The 17123-nt window shown below is 40.6% G+C and overlaps 1 protein-coding gene across 1 annotated transcript in view; it reads left to right on the plus strand.

Annotated features, from left to right (window-relative positions):
• Nucleotides 1-17123, plus strand: part of doc2b (double C2-like domains, beta) — a 171769-nt gene that overhangs the window by 102296 nt on the left and 52350 nt on the right. Inside the window, exon 3 of the mRNA XM_069672896.1 lies at nucleotides 16702-16776. Within this exon, the coding sequence (XP_069528997.1) occupies nucleotides 16702-16776 (75 nt within the window). The remainder of the gene's footprint in view (nucleotides 1-16701; nucleotides 16777-17123) is intronic.

A 17123-nucleotide genomic window follows, 5' to 3' on the forward strand; every position in this document is an offset into this window, starting at 1 on the left:
AGAGCCTGTCGTCTCCCAATTGGAAGGTTGGCGGTTCGATCCCCAGCTCCTGCAACTACGTGTCGAAGTGTCCTTGGGCGAGACACTGAATCCCAAATTGCTCGCAGAGGCATAGCCATTGGTGTATGAATGAGCGTGAATGGTTAAATCCTGATTGGAGATTGGCACTTTGCATAGTAGCCTCTGCCAACAGTGTACGGATGTGTATCTCAGTCACACACTACGCAGGAGCAATTTGGGGTTCAGTGTCTTGCCCAAGGACACTTCGACATGTAGACTGCAGCAGCCGGGGATCGAAACGCCAACCTCTCAGTTTAAAGATGGCCGACTCTACCATTAAGCCTGAGCTGCCCTTTGTGTTCTGTATTGGATATCTATTGTGGGATTATGAAAAAATGCAACATGGTGGCTGTAGATAGAAGAACTTACTCTTTGATTCAGATGGTCTCTCACCTTAACGTGACCCACGTCTTCCATTGTACTGAATTGTAGCTGATAGAAATGTCTCACTTTAACTCTCTTTAATGATTTAGATTGTGAATTAAAAACATGCAGCATCACAATAATGAGCAACCTTCCTCCTTGTAGCTGTTTAATGCTGGTTTAGTTTTTTTTTAACTCAGCCTCTCTGATGTGTTTCCTACAAAATCAATGACACGTTATCAATGACATGACTGCTACTGAAACTAATGCGTCCCAGCGTGACCCTGCGACACCTCCACCCCTCCTCTCCTTAAGCCTCTCGATCATCAGCGTTGACATTCATTGGTGACGAATGGGACACATCTGCCGACCCGCCATATTACCCACTTCCATCAATCCAGGATCGCCTCGAGGAGCCTTGACCTGAGCTCCTCCCCTGATCCCAGGTGGCCCCTGAAGCGTTAACCCTTTCTTTAACGTGACTGTGTGTCAGCTCCCTCTGGATCAGATCAATGCCCTGTTTCATCCCTCCTGTTATCCTCTGCTGCTGGTGATTGATGCTTCCTCCACCTGCGAGATACCAGGCCAGTCAGATATGATAATGAAGACATATTTGCTGGCTGATATAAAGGCTGATAGCACTGTGAAAAAAAGAACCCATGTGGGACATACGGCCTAGAAAATACAAGAGCATATAATTGGTGTGAATGCTTGTTACATCCTTTGTTTGTTTCTTTGTTTAGGTCACCATGCGATTCTGCTAGTAGTAGGCCCAGCATTTCCTTGGTTTTATGGGGTAGATGATGTCATCAGTGACATCAGTGGGCCGCCCCAAGTGTAGGGGTGTTCTTTCTTGAAGTTTTCTTTGTGTTCAATTTATGCATTTTGAGTTATGTTAAAGACATTACTTTTCTGATTCATTCACATTTAGTTGAGTAAATGATTCAGTGTTAAATTAAGGATGAGTTTTCATTTCTAGGTTTAATTGTTTGAATTCAGAAGACCCCATATTGTTTTGGTATAGGCTGAGGACAGGTGGGGTCTCAGTTATGCTCCCTATAAAGGCAGTCAAGTTTTGCGCCCGGGGGAGGACAGAGGTAAAGCAATGTACACGTGCTTTTACTTGAGGTTGATTATGAGGTAATTTAAGTTTTTCTTTGAGGTTTTATGAGTTACACGTGTAATTGACCGGCACTGTAAATAAATATGCACCTCTGGGAAACAACAAGTCTGTTGAGTTTGCCTGCCTACCACCTTCCTTGACACTTGAGCTAAACTACTTTAGAATGTTGCATACAGAAAGATGTGACTTGTGAGCTGCTGAGTTGTGCCCGAACGCGCTAAAAGAGCCCTTCATTGAACGTGCTCATATTTGGTGAACGGTGAACTGAACGAATCAGTTTGCAAATCATGACTGAGAACGTGGGAGTAGTTCACTCCGGAGACCTTGAACGAGCATTTTCCGAGAATTGGCGAGCACTGTTTTTTACAGCAGCCGAAGTCAGATTACTGGCACCTGGCATGCATCCACCTGGCTAATGCTGCTAGCAATTCAGACAATGCAGCTACTGGTACTGCTGAAACCACTTCTTATTAAAGCAATAATCTTGAAGATTTTCATTTTAATAAAGGTCGGTTAAGTCACTATCTATCACCGAATGAGGTAACACAATGGTGATTGAGCTTATGGCCCACTGATGAAAGCCTTTGCGTTTGCAGAATTACAGAAAAAATCACAAGCGACGCCCAGTTAGTGACACGTTTTCCATCACCCAGCAGTGGTTGGTCTTCCAGAGAGGGTAGGCGGAGCTAAGCGGCTGATTTTCTGGTCTCTGCAAGTGTTGCGAGTAAACAGTAATCTACTATGGCTGAACAAACAAAGGAAAGATCGATGGCTACAGATACAACTTAAAAAAAAAGAAGATAAAATCCAAAGAAAAAGAAACAAATTCGGCGCTCAGATGAAGGCAAACAGTCTAAAAAGGAAAGCGACCGTCAGCGAGGAAAATCAAGTGTTACAACCGGAGCCAACCGTGGACGTCACACATCAAGATATTCACTGTCTGGATATCTGAAAAACAAACAAAACTGAGATCTTTGAGATTATAACTTTAACATCTGAAGGAGTTTTTTGAACAAATCAGTACAGATTCCAAGGGGAAAAATCTCAAATTTTTATGCAAATTGTGGCTGCCGGGTCTGAAAAAACACATCCGAACATCAGTCACATCCTCAATGAATTTGAAATGACACATCGAGTCGAAGCATCCCATCGGTCTTTGGAAATATCTGCGAGTGAATGATGACTACAAGAAATCATTAACACTACTGAAAAAGAGAAGCTCGGTGCAGCTAAAAAACTGAACTTGCACCACACTGGTGAGCTTTTTGTCGAGTAAATATTTCACCAACATAATAAAGCCCACATCGAAATCACGCACAGAACTTTCAGGGGGTTATATGATTTCAATTTAACTGAAACTTCTGTTACAGAGAGAAGATCGTCTTTCTAATGTTTAAGTTAAGAGTATAAAGCTGCATACGTACAATCCTTGCTGTATTTAATTAAACCTCAGTTACTTTGCATACTCTTTTTCTGTTCATTCTGATGTTTCGGCTCCAAAACCAGCACATACCAACCCCCTCACTTCCTCTGAAAGACGTGAAGGAAGCTCATAATGTCCTAAACAAAGAGCGCTCAACTTCATTTCACAGTATTTAAAGGCCGTTATTCAAGGCAACTGTTGTGAGTGAGTATGTGTGAGATGCGAGGTGTGTGTGGATGCACTGATGCATGTTACCCATCTGCCTTTCTCAGTGGTCATTTTTCTCCAGCCCTCAGTAATTATGATCAACCGTGTATTCACAGTGTGCCCGCGCAATCAGCAGCATGACGCAGCTGTCTGTTCATCCACATCCAACCCGGCGTAATGTGCCTCCACTTACATGATAGCTCAGGTGTTTGCTGGAGGCAACAATAGAGGTAGATGAAGACGACACATTAACCTCTCCAATCAACTCTCATGGTGCTGTCTCAATAACAGCCAGTGTTTTCACAGTCACAAAGCTGCAGCTGAATATCAGCAGAGAGGCATTTCAACACTCATTGGGAGGAAATGAGAATCAATAACAAGGAGCTGCAGGGAAAGTTACAGTTTAAGGAGAAGTTTAACTTTGAACTTGTTCATATTGTTACTTTTTGCACATAGAAAACTGTCAAAAGCGTTCGCATTTTGCACTGGAAGATATGCACGACATATGGTACTATTCAAGGTGCTTATAAATCCACAAGATCAACCAATAGATCTTTGATAGCTGATGTCTCTCATGATGTTTTTTTCTGATCTTTTAACATATTGAGTGCATCCTAGATGTGCATCTATTCACCATATTCACACTGTTGGCATTTTTCATTTAAACACCAGCTCCAGTCATTTTTTAAGACATAAAATGCTCTGCATGAAATAATAAATTATGTCTGATATTTTTTTCTTGCAAAACACGTTTAATTACCTTAAAGTAAAAATCCTCCCAAGACATCTCCTCCTTCTCCCTCATTAAAAATTCCAGAATCTGCATAGTCCACGCCCACTATGCAAATTTCCAACCGCCCCCTCCGTTGCCAAAAACAAAACACGTCTCTGCCATTGTTTAGTGAAGACTTGTTGAAGCTTAGCTAGCTTGAAATGTAGTCATTAGTAGTAGTAACATTAACTTTAGTAGTCAGTAGTGAGTTTGCAAAAATGAAGATGACGGTTACAGCAGGCTCGCACATCGCTGAAGTGGTTGCCATAGGTTGCACATAATGATATGCATAGCGTCACCCCGTCCATTAACAGGATTGGCTCCCTAGGTTTGTGACATCTCAAACCTGCCAATCTGAAAACGTGTTGTTCAGCCTGTCCTTGGTACACTGCAGTTTAAAAGCAGACAGGCCCAGCCATGGAGATGACTGCTGATGTTGTCCCTGATATGTCTTGTAGCACATGAACAACACCACATGGAGATGTTTACAAGGTTAAACACTTGATTTTCACAGGAGGAGGTCTTTAACATCACATTCAGGATGTGACGCCTAAATGCTGTTATAATGTTGTACTGCTGTGTTTAAGGTTTTTGGGGAATCTGACAAACAAATTCCTGGGTAACGTTGCTGTAGCTAGCTAGCATAGCCATGATCTAATTCCACCGCTTGTGGTTTGTATTGGACCTGTAAAGACAATCCGTCATTAGGAGAGAAAAACAACATATTTGATCACTAGCTATGCAACAACAGCTAACTTCAGCATTTAACCAATAGGTAACATTACTGCGGCTAGCTTACATAACTGTTGCCTCATAATTTATGCCTTTCTATCGAATCCTGTAACAATATAACATGCTGATGTTAGTGCACTAATGTAGCTGTTATCTAATGTTAGCTATGTGTCATCAAAAAGTCGTGCCACTATCCCTCCGGATTTTCACTATGCAGTGTCTCATTTGTTGCTGAACAGGAAGTTGTGTAATGAAACCCATCTTTCAGATTCCCTACAGTTATATGATTTGCAAAGCTGGAACACAGCAGCACAACATTACAACAACATTTGGGCTTACCCACCCTGAGCGATAAGTCCGGTGAACATGCCTGCCGTGTAATTATGGTGAATGATGTTGGTGAGAGTTTTCAGGTCTGTAATATCTATTAAGAGTTTATAGATAATCTTGCAATTATTAATTTGAAACTAATAAGGATGCAATGTTACATAAGCATCACTGACATTTCAATAAACTATCCAATTGCTTGAAAATGTGTTTTTTAGATAAGAGCCTGCTGAGTCTGTTTAGCAGAACAGACTTTTTATTTCATCACATTTCTTTGTATCTCTGACTTTTTGCAGTTGCCTGAAAATCCAGTGATGACATTTACAAGTTCTATGACCTTTGCGATATACATTTTAAGAGATATGTTAAATCATACAGGGGTAGTATCATTTTAAGCATCTGTGACGGATCTGATCTCCGTATCCTCGGTGTAAACTAAAAGGATGTGTGACACATCCATACACTTGTAAACCATTGGATCTGTAGGAATAGGGGTCCCTTTTGTCCAAGCATGCAGAATATTTATGTTTGCTTCACCCTGAGTACCGCTGCGAGGATAAGGGAGGAGAAAATAAGAAACGAGATTGGGTAGAAAGGGTCACGGCTGGCACACAGATTGGGGTTGCAAAGTGAATGTTGACTGTGTTGCATCGCCTTATTTTCAAAGGCAGAATGGAATCCCTCTGCCTCCAGGCTTCGCCTCGCCTTTGTTGTTACATTTTACAGTCGCAGCCGGGCTACAAACATGTCTCTGTACTGGATCTTTGACTATAATCAAAGTGTTTTACACTACAGATGAATTAATTTGCTTCTCCTCACAGTGTTTCAATAAAAAAGCCTCCAACTCTGTGTTCAAGAGGCGCACACAGCTCTTTGGTCTGTCTCTGTTGTACAGTGAAATGTTTCACCTCAGAGACAGATGAAATGGCAACACTTGAAACTTTCAAAATAAGATATAAATTCCCAGCGGCTCAAGTCAGCCCTCTGGCATCTCACGACTCGGCCATCATAACTAATTTAATTTTTCTGTGTTTTTATGTTTGAGTGTTGCTTTCTCAAGACACAAACAGAAAAAAGGCCTTTGGCATTATGTGAATGCACATTTAATGATCATTAAATAAAGAGAGACGGGGGACGTGTCAACAGAATAAAAAAGTCATTGTCAGCTGTTAAGCTAAATGTTACTTGATGGTTCGATGTTTGTTTTTTGTCTTCTTTACTCCTGACACCAAACATGTCACAATCTATTTTATTTAATGGCATAGTAATGAAATATGTAGATTATTCTCCTCCCGAGAGGCTTTATAGGTAAATATTATTATGCAGTGTGGTAACTGCAAACCTGAATTCGGTCTGTACTCTGTTCATCTCTATTTACAGATTCTACATAGAAATTTTGACCAATCACGTATCTGCAGGCTGCGGCGTATGCAGAAAAAACAGTCTGTGTGGAGAGCAAAAGCAGGCGCGACGTAATGCAGCGTAATGACATCCCTGCTCCCATCAGCATCATCTGACGATGATAAATTCCCTTGATGCTGCAGTGTCACGAAAGCTGTTCAATGTTCAGATTTCCCAACTTCCTCGAATGCATCGTGATTGCTCCAACCTCCGTTCAACAAACGAGCATTTTAAAAGCAGTTTTCTTCTCCTCTTGAGGACGGACCTGACAAAGCTTAATTTTTACTTTTTACTAATCTACATCATGATGTCGAAAATTCAGCAAACTTAAGACCCGTTAATTAAAGTCAGTCACAAGACAAACGGGTTCTTTTTCTGTTAACAATGCAGCACACGGAAAAGGAAGTCTTGATTGGAAGTTGTTTATAGCTAACCGCTGGCTAAACGGGACACACCGTTGTCCCCAGACACTGTATCGTCGTCAGACTACAGCCAGGGGGATCAGAGATTGGTAATCTGTTATAGGCAAACATTCAGCTGTTGATTACTCAATGTTTACGAATGATATTAACTTCAACAAATCCACGCAAGATCTATTCAGCTAACAACGTGTTGCAGTCTCGATTCTGTTTGTGAGTTTTAAACAAATATATCTGCAGTTTGATTTCAAACGAGCTGGTAAACAAAGGCCTGACATCCTCTCTGTGTTCCTCTCTTTACACTTTCAGTTTGATTCACAGACTAGACCCTCTGTTTATGTCGTCCTCTGACTGTCCGGCTGCCAAAATCCAGATGAGAGAGGAGAGGCTTCATCAAAATGTTCATAAGCTCATCCGAGCCGCCTTATTACCTGGCACTGACAGCAATTAAGCCTAATGAGCAGCAAGGAGTAGTGCAGAGTGGGGAGTTGTTGTTTTTTTTGCCCCAGGCTTTGCCTCTCAGGCTACAAACAGTTTCTCCTGCCTTGTTAACGAAGTTAAGGATGAAGTCGGGGTAGAACACTTTAAAAAATACATCCCCCTTCTCTGCATGTTCACAGCATTAAGTAAAGTTAAGTCAAGTTAAGTAAACGTATTCTTACTCCCTTTGAAAATAACAATTTCCTCTTGTAGTCTCTGTCAGGGGCACTGAACATAATTTTAGGGTAAGTAATAAATGCAGATTTTTGGCATTTCTGTGTTTTGTTCTCACCAGAGGCAATCACTGAAACCATTTATTATAATTTGTCATTTTCCCAACTGGTATTAAAAGAAACAAAGGAAACCCAAACCTTATTTGCTGAACGTAACAAGAACTAATTTTTGCACAAGAAAAATAAATTAAATTATATTTCTAGCAGTCAGGTTTATTATCACTTAGTGTTTCTGGTCTCAGTTTCCTTCTCATGCCGACACAACCTCTTAATTTGCTAATTAACACATGCAAAGTGTTTCTTTCTTTTCTGCTGTTCTGTTTGAGGCACAGACAGTGAAGCCTTTGGATCATTTACTCACCTGTTACTGTAATCAGTAAAAGTATACAAACACGCCATTACCCGTCGTTACTGCAAATTCATGCATATTCAACCAATTGCTGCAACTTTTTCTCGGCATTGCAAATTTGAACATTTACCCTGTTTCCCTGCACGCGTGAAGTCATTTACATCACTAAACTCACGTCTTTGATGTTCAAAGTATTAATCCCCTGAGGTCTGTAATGTTGTACATCTAAAGGCATCTTTTACTGTATACCCTACGTGTTACTGATGTTTGTGTCAGCGCTGATCTCAAATAGTCATTGTACAGTGAGACAGTAATCCTCCTGTCTCTTATTGTTGTTTTAAACTGCAGCAGCTTTCAAAATAAAGAGTACAAAAGCATAAATGTAATAATTGACTTGCATATTCTCCCTGTGCATCTGGAGCATTGAATGTGAACGTGCAGTGAGAAATTTCATGGCTATTATCATTCAATTTGTAAACATTTTATTTGGATTCCTGACACTGAAATTGACCTGAAGTGATGTCAGAAGACAAACAGCTCGCTCAGCCAATAGATGGCTTTATTGGAGCGTTTGTCCCAGTCGCTCACACTGGATGTGTCATGTGTTACACAGGAAAAAAGGCGTCAAAACATCACAACTTTCATTGCAACTTTTAATTTTTTTTTTAAAGCTGCTGTGAAATTAGACATTATGACTGCAACATTCACAGACAATGCTGCGAAATCCTGGAGGGACTAGAGAGATTACAGGAAGTAGTTAACAGCAGAAATTACTTTTAACCGGGCAAATGTTGGATTGTCAAAACTCATATTGAAAATGTAATTGTTGTGGAATGAGGGCATCAATTTATTTTATATTGGAATATAATTAAAGCTCCTGTGAGGAGTTTTTTGCTGGTTATGAAACAGGCTGAAATTAATTCCGATGACTCTATATTACCTACAAAAGCAAACCAGACCATCAGCGACAAGATTGATTATTTTTATATAGATAATTTTAATGCCTGAAACTGCTGGTGGGGGGGGGGTAGTTGTTGATGAAGCGATTAACTGCACCCTGGCTTTGTTTACATTTTACAGGGCCAAAATTTAAAGTGAGTGATACATATGACTGTTAAAGAAAGCAGGATGAGATTTTTTTTATTAAAAACCACCACTTAAGCATGTACAGGACAAAATCAGCAAAGAGATAAGAGGTACGGATTTGTCCACAGGGGGCGCCAAAATCCACTCAAAAGTTCCCCACAGCAGCTTTAAATATGAAACACATTTCCACATCTGCTGCTCTTTTAGACATCTCTCTCTCTCTATGTTTTCGCTAAGTAATAACCAGCAATTTAGGGTAAAAGAAACATGTTTCTGACAACTTATCTTAGCTTTTCTGAATAACATGTTGCACATATACATGTCCTTAAAACAGCAATACATTAACCTAATACAGGCTATACAGCGTGTATAGTACGAACCTTCTCATCAACATCACACAATAAGCTGTTTTTTCCAAATACGTCATCATGGTAATCTCTCTCTCTCTTACTCACTCACACTCGCTACGCTAACCTGTGACCCTCTCTGCACAGACAAAACGTTTCATAGTAGCTTTAACACCAAATAACTATAACTTTCACATTATGTCTTTGTCTCTTCACTGTAGTCTTTAATGCCCGTGTTTCACTGAAAATAAGCTGCAGGGTGAAGAGAAAATCCTAGACGGACAGGATTTGTTCTATCTCACATAAATATAATCCTGCTGAATTGATGTCTTAGTGTGTGTAGACGTAACCCTCTCTGAGAGACACCTAAATGAGATAAAACAGACTCTGAGAAAACACCTCTCATATAGTCAGTCCTTCTTTCCTGACACTGATTTCTTTGTCTGTCTTTATAACGTGCTCTCTTCTGTCTGGACTTTCAGAGTCCTTTCTGAGATGTAAGACAGTTTATCCGACACTGTTCTATCAGAATGTGAGCATGTTTATGAGAGTCGGATAAGGAAGCGAGTGTCACTGTGCTTTTATTTTGTGCTCACAGGCTCTGAAGCAGTGCTGGTGTTTATTAGAGGCACAGTGGAGTGTGTCATTCTGCTGCCAGTAATTCCTGCTGAGTGCTGGGCTCGGAGCCCGGCTCCTCTATTAAGCTGATAATTGTGGCTGAAGAGACGTCATATTTGTTTTGTTTTTCTCTTTTTGCTCCATTAAAGGAGAACCATAAAGACAGGCAACAATTAAATGATGGCACCAGGCTCATGATAAAGTTTTTTTTGATGGCTCTTTTCATTGATATGGAATATTTATTATTTACAAGAAGAGAAACGTAATCTTTGTTTAGGCACATTATAAATACATAAGGTTTCTAATGCCCAGTTCAGACCAATGATTCGCAGTGTCTGGATGCAACTGCCAAAAGAATCTCTTGACATCTGATCATAACCATTCTAAACGTGGGACGTTCACATCAAAGCAAACAATGCGCACAGATGCAGCTGACTGTCTCCATAGCAACAATGCACTGACATACCCCACTACTTCTGCGTTAATACTATAATGTTAGTATTAGGCCTAGATTACATGTATTAACTAGCTGGATTTCTGTTATCATTATAAAAAGAAATGAATGACAGTGACATGCTCGCAATGTTAGCTGTGACACTGATTAATAAACGTCTGGAAAGAGAGGATCTGGAGCCGTCTTCTGCTACTGCAGCGCCAGAGACAGGGTGCCTACGCCAATTTATGCTGTTTCCTGATTGGCTGAAGTGAAATAGCTGCATTATTACGTTCTTAAACTTTATTTGGAATGAGGTAACACAATGGTGATTGAGCCTATGGCCCACTGATGAAAGCCTTTGCATTTGCAGTATTACAGACTGGGTGTCTGTGGCGGTACTGTCGCCGAAAAAATTACAAGCCGTGCCCAGTTAGTGACGCGTTTTCCATCACCCAGCAGTGGTTGGTCTGCCAGAGAGGGTAGGCGGAGCTAAGCGGCTGCTTTTCTGGTCTCTGCAAGTGTTGCGAGTAAACAGTATTCTGTATTGTGTGTAAACAGTGTGGTTAGTGCTGTCACCTCAAAGCTAGAAGGTTCCTAGTTCGAATCCCGGTTTAGGTGTAGTGGCCCTTTCTGTTTCTCTCACAGTCCAACGACATGCTCGTTAGGTTCATGACTAGGATCGTAGGTGTGAGCGTGAGCGTGAAAGGTTGTCTGTTTCTATGTGTCAGCCCTGTGATTGACTGGCGATCAGTCAAGACAGCTGGGATAGGCTCCAGCCTCTGCAACCTTGAACAGGATAAGCAGTATAGATAACGGATGGATGGAAGCAACTCAAATCCCTGTCTCCTGGGAGAAGTTCTTGTGTTGTTTGGTCCATCAAATGCCCCAACAGAGCTGAGTTTTTCCACTATGTTACCCAAAGAAGCCACAGAGAGGTGTAATTCATGCGGACGCTGAAGGGTACCTTGTGCATCTGGATGAGACGCCCAGGGCCATAACAAAATATTGCTATCGGACGGCATGTGAATGTCAAGTTGCTGGAGTTGAACGTTGGAACTTAGCATCTACCTTAGCAGCCTGAGGCTGCATCACAGGTTCCTTTGCTCTCATTGGTTGTATCATCCAGAGGCAGTTTGGTCTGTGCCTTTTCATAACACTTCCTGGAAATCAAATATGAACTGAGAGGTTCCTGACTAACTCCTACAAGATGTTTTTTGCAGCAGAGGTGATAAATATTGCAACATTACCTGACGATGCTACTGATGATGACATGAAACTCATATTGATTGCATGGATCTGTTACGACAGTGGGTACTTTTGAAAACAGAAACACTGCAGACCTTGAATCCACCATGCAAAGCTCCCTCTGACGCACGCTGAGAAGGATTAAAGGGGAAAGAAGTTCACATTTTAAGTCTGTTCAGCAACAAATTGTAATATTCTGCATTTCATAATCCTGCGTCTGTTGTGTTCTCCTCTGAGAATCAGGACTCCACATTTTGCACCAGTGTTCAGCAATCACACAGGGTGAAATCAATTGTAGAAGAGGCACAGATAACAATTTGTCACTGATGGTGTCCCCAATAGACCAGAGTGCCACACAGAGCAGCCATAAGAGTCTACTCTCAGACAGTCAGGGCCTCAGCCTTCACTTTTTCCGTAGGATTATGAAAATACTGCGGAGAGGAAGATTTACAGCCTCTGGTTTTTATTGTTTGAGGAAATACATCCAGAAATAGGCTGATATCAAGTGTCAAGATAAAATGACTATAACTGAATCTCTCAGTATCCCTGTGACTGTTCTAGTTAGAGTATTATTACTAATGCCTTAATGTAAAAGCAGGATGTTATGTTTTAGTTGATTGAGGTGCTCATTGTTTACTATTCTTCATCTGACTGAAACTAATGATCAATTTAAAATGGATTAATCTGCTGATTGTTTTCCTTAAACTCCTGAAAATTATTTCAAATGTCATCAAAATAATGCAAAGCTCCAACTGACACCTTATTAATGCTTGTTTGGTCCAACCAGCGGTCCAAACCTGGTAAGGCAACCAGCGTATCATTAGCTGTCATTAACCTAACCGTTATATTATCTACTGAAAGAAGGCCCGCCTCTCCTTTCATCCGACTGGACAATCAGAAAAAACACCAATGACGTCGGCTGCTTTTCTGCTTTGAGTTGAACTTTTTTCAACTCGAGGCGTTCAGAGCGTTTGCTCAAAAACGCGAGGCGCACAGAGCGGAAAAACATGCAAAAAGCGTCCCTCTCATTGGAAACAATGACAAAAAAGTCGCCCCCAGCTGCTAAAGTGCGTTCTGTCTGATCGCATGAATGTGTATGGTATCTGTAAATATTAATTTGTAAAGTGACTGGAGCTAATTGCAGTGGATTAAAGAGTAAAATATTTCATTCTGAGATGTAGTGTAAGTGTAAAGTATAAAGTAAAGTATAAAGATGTATAAAACAGAAAGACTTGAGTAAAGTACAACTACCTTTTGTGAGTGCACTTACATCCTTCTTTACCACTGTATTTAACACAAAGTCTGCTCTAGCTTCCAGGGCTTAACTAAGCCATTAAACACTAAAGGACAGACTGTCTCCTGGCCCTCATGTTTGCTTTATTCTCGTCACTTCCTTTTCTATTTTCTACATGTTCCATTAGCTCATCTACACTCTACACCCACTGGTTTACACCCCCCTGGCTCCTCTATATGTTCTGTGTAGTGTCTGTTCTTTGCCATGTGTATTGTGATAAACAGTATGTTATGTGTTATAGAGTATGTTATGTGTTAAACAACATGTTCTGTTGTTTCTGTTGGTGGAGAAAAAAACAAGTCTTTGTAACTAACTGGAGGTGTGTGGTTTGAAAGAAGTGCCGGTAAACACTGTGTAAAAAATATCTGGGTTAAAAATAGACAGTGTTTTTTTTTTTAATTACGATGTGGATCAAAACAACTCTTCAGTTGGGTGGTTTTCTATGCATGGCTACTGGGTAAAATGATCACAATAACACCAAGGCCATGTCTACACGCACACGGGTATTACTGAAAACTGAGTTTTTGCCTTTTTTGTTTCCAAAAAACCTCATCCACCCAAGCAAGGTTATAAAAAATCCCTGCCCAAACAAAAACGCAAAAGCACAACAGAAACGCTGTCATGAGAATGCCAAACCAACAGGCGGCGATATAACCCAGTCATGCAAAGAAGAAGAAGTATCGCTGCCAATCAAAAGTCTGAAAAAATCTATCCCGACACCTTTGTTCATCAATATAGTAGACGAGTAACTGTATATGTGTAAACATGTAAAAAGTCCTGTTCAGCATTACTGTTTATGTCACGTCCTTCATTTTGCAAAGAATGTCGCCTCATCAGTGACACCTCACAAAGGACATATCAGGCAAATGGAAGATGACGTCACGAGCCAAAATCACTGTTTACCCCATCTACACGTCTCCATGGAAACGGAGTTTCTAAAAGTCTTCACCCTTTGCCGGAGTTTAACAAAAGATCAATTTTTCAGTGACCTAAAATGTTTGTTTGTGGACGACAGGCCAAAACGCAGAGGAAAGGCTACGTTTTGAAAAATACCAGTGTACGTGTGGACATGGCCCAAGATTACTCAAAACACCCCATTGTTACTGGGTTAATCTAACCTAGTATTGCACTGGTGCTAAGGACCCAATCTCAAATGTCAGTGTCTGACCAATCAAGCCGTTTTTAACAGTTTAGAATCAGATCAATTTTTCCTTTATATTGTGTTTGATCAGATCCAATCATAAAGTGGTATACTCCTTGTATACTGAAGTCGAGTATAGCCTACTCCTTGAATACTCACTTAAAACACAAGTATACTCCTTGTATACCTGTGCCCCTGTGCCTTAATGCACAGCAATGCAACAAGTGGAGCTGTCATCTCTCCGTCTCTTCTCCACTCCGCTGAGCTCCATGTGTGTAAAAGCAGAATTAAGCCCCGCCCACAGTGAAAGAACATAGATATAAGGGCAGTAAAATGCAATAGATGACTGTGTATGTGTGCAATTTGCTTCGTTCAAAGTTTCCTGTGTTTTATTGTCGGTACGTTTCATCAAAGTCTTGGATCTCTGCTATATCAACACATGCTGGGTAAATTGTAAGCCACTGATTGAACGTGTGAAGGAGGGTTGTGCTGAAACACTTAGTTGAGAAATCGAGGGCTTGACCAACTGAGAAATAATCACCAACTTTGTTTAAGATTTGCTGCTTTTCTCAGTTTCTTTGTGCTGTAAATTGAATATCTTGTGGTTTGGAGAAAACATTATATCAGCTGCAGAAGTGTTTCTGACACATAGCAGAGACTAATATCTTCCGACCTCTGCTGCTTTGGTTTGGACTCTTGTGAGTTCCCCCTGCTTATTGGAAGAAATGGCTGACTGGATGCACCTCTTTAAAAACAGATGAAAGAAACATGAAATATAACACCACATGAGGTCAGAGAAAAGCAAGCCGCTGTGTGCCCACAGTGCTTTTCTGGTAGATGTTTTTATTGAGGTTTTCCAGTTCAGTCCTTCTGTTTGTTCCTTTTGCAAACACTTTCAGTTTCCTTTGCTCAGTGGGCTGCCACATTGTGTTGTTATATTTGGTCGTTGTATTATTGACTTTTACCTTCTGTTACCTCTTTGAAACTCATTGATTTGCAATTCAATGAAATTTTAGTCAATGTTGAAAACTTTTGGGCAAAGTAACAGACTCTAATTTTAAAGGTTAGTTGGTGAGAAGGGTTTGTGTTGTTCAGTTTGTTTTAATGTGATGATGATTCACTATCTTTTAAGCTTCATATTCAGCAACTTTGCTGCAAAAAGAACACTTGTTGCTGCTACTTTTATGCCATTGATTGACTACGGTGATGTTTTTATACATACATGCACCTTCTCAATGCCTTCACTCTCTGGACACAGTATACCACAGAGCATTGAGGCTTATTACAAATCTTAAGGCCCTCACTTATCATTGCTCCCTGTATGCTCGAGTTGGCTGGCCTGCATTGTCCGACCGTAGACTAAATCACCGGCATGTCCTTATTTATAAGGCAATTCTTAACTTGCTTCCCTCTGACTTATGTAATTTTATTAATCTGAAAAATGCTGGAAGCTACAGTCTTCCCTCTGTGACCCACTCAAGGCTTCATTTTGCTATCTGCCCCAAAAGTGCGTCTTGAAATGGGGAAAAGGTGTTTCAGGTACGCTGCTCCTGCTGCTTGGAATCTGCTTCAGGAGGATTTGGGTCTGAAGGAGCTGATCTCTTTAAATGTTTTTAAAAGAAGATTGAAGACATTGGAGGAAGATGCATCAGGTTGTAGATGCTTTAATTAATAGCTTTCGCTACGTGACCCAGAATATGCTGACTTGTTTTTGTGAAATTACAATGTGTAAAATTACAAATGTGCTGCTGCTGTCTTGGCCAGGACACTCTTGTAAAAGAGATTTTTATTTTCAATGAGGCTTTTCCTGGTTAAATAAAATTTAAATCAAATAAAAAAAAATTCACAGTCACCAGATGATGATATTTACAAGTTGGTTAGCCAATTACCTTTCATCTTATATCACAAGCATCAGGTGAGAATTTCCCCAAACCCCCATTGGCAGATTGCCATCAAATGTTATGTTCTCCAGAGGATACACCCTTTTCTTTTTGGACTCCTCTTGAGCTTTTATTTTGAACTAATCTTAGAATAGAATTGTCTTTGCATACACGATAGTTCACAAGATTTCAAACCAAGTTTGCTGTGGATATTTGTTTTAAATAAAAATTGAAACTTTAAGTTTTAGTGACCCCTGACCTTATGGTTCCTAATTGTGGCTGCACACTGCCCAGACAGTGTGTGGCGACAGTTAGTGTTGGTTGGAGTTAGTTGGATGGAGTTGTTCCAGTTTGGTGGAGTCATGGAAAGTCGGACCAATGTGCGCCTTTTCCCAACAAACCTCAACATTCTGAGAGTGTGTTCCCTTGACAACTAGCCTATACTCGCTTGTGGAATAACAATACGCACGACCTTTGTCTATGTAAAATAAAGCAAAAACTTAAACAAGAAAAAGTAGGCACCAAAAGTCTGTCCTGTCAGCTGACGTCTGGGCAGTGTGGAGCTGGCAGGAACATTCTAAAGACTGCAACCAACAACTGCCAACTTTAGCGTGCAGTCACCTTAATAAACATTGCTGATTTGAGCGGCTGCTAATAAAAGTGTTCTTTAAATTGCTTGCCTCGATATTGGGATGATGTTACTTGTTGCAGGAACAATGTTTTTAAGCTCCATGATTCACGATGACTTCTCTGTGTTTAATTCAGGGGCTCAAGCCGATGGACCACAACGGGCTTTCTGACCCCTATGTCAAGTTGCACCTACTGCCAGGAGCCAGCAAGGTGAGGGCTATTTTAATCAACAATAAATCTGTGCCTGTCATTTTTCTGATTGCACCTCTTTTACGATTAAGAAGGTTTTTTACTTTATTGTACTGTTCTGTACTGACTTTACTGTAGATACACTTTGCCTTTCATGTTTAGTGTAGCTTAGCATAAGACTGAAGCTACCCTGGTTCAGTCCAAAGGGAAATTAAAGCCACCAGCACGTCTTTAGTCAACAACCTTTTATCTCATATATTTAATGGAAACCAGGCTAGTTGTTTCTACCTAACTCCAGCCTTTATGCTAAGCTAGGCTTACCACATATTGACTCCATCTCAATACACAACACACAAAAAGATGATTAT

Source organism: Semicossyphus pulcher, unplaced genomic scaffold (assembly GCF_022749685.1).
Source record: "Semicossyphus pulcher isolate SPU_LCO1_2020_fin unplaced genomic scaffold, fSemPul1.0.p SCAF_10, whole genome shotgun sequence".
Classification (NCBI taxonomy): domain Eukaryota; kingdom Metazoa; phylum Chordata; class Actinopteri; order Labriformes; family Labridae; genus Semicossyphus; species Semicossyphus pulcher.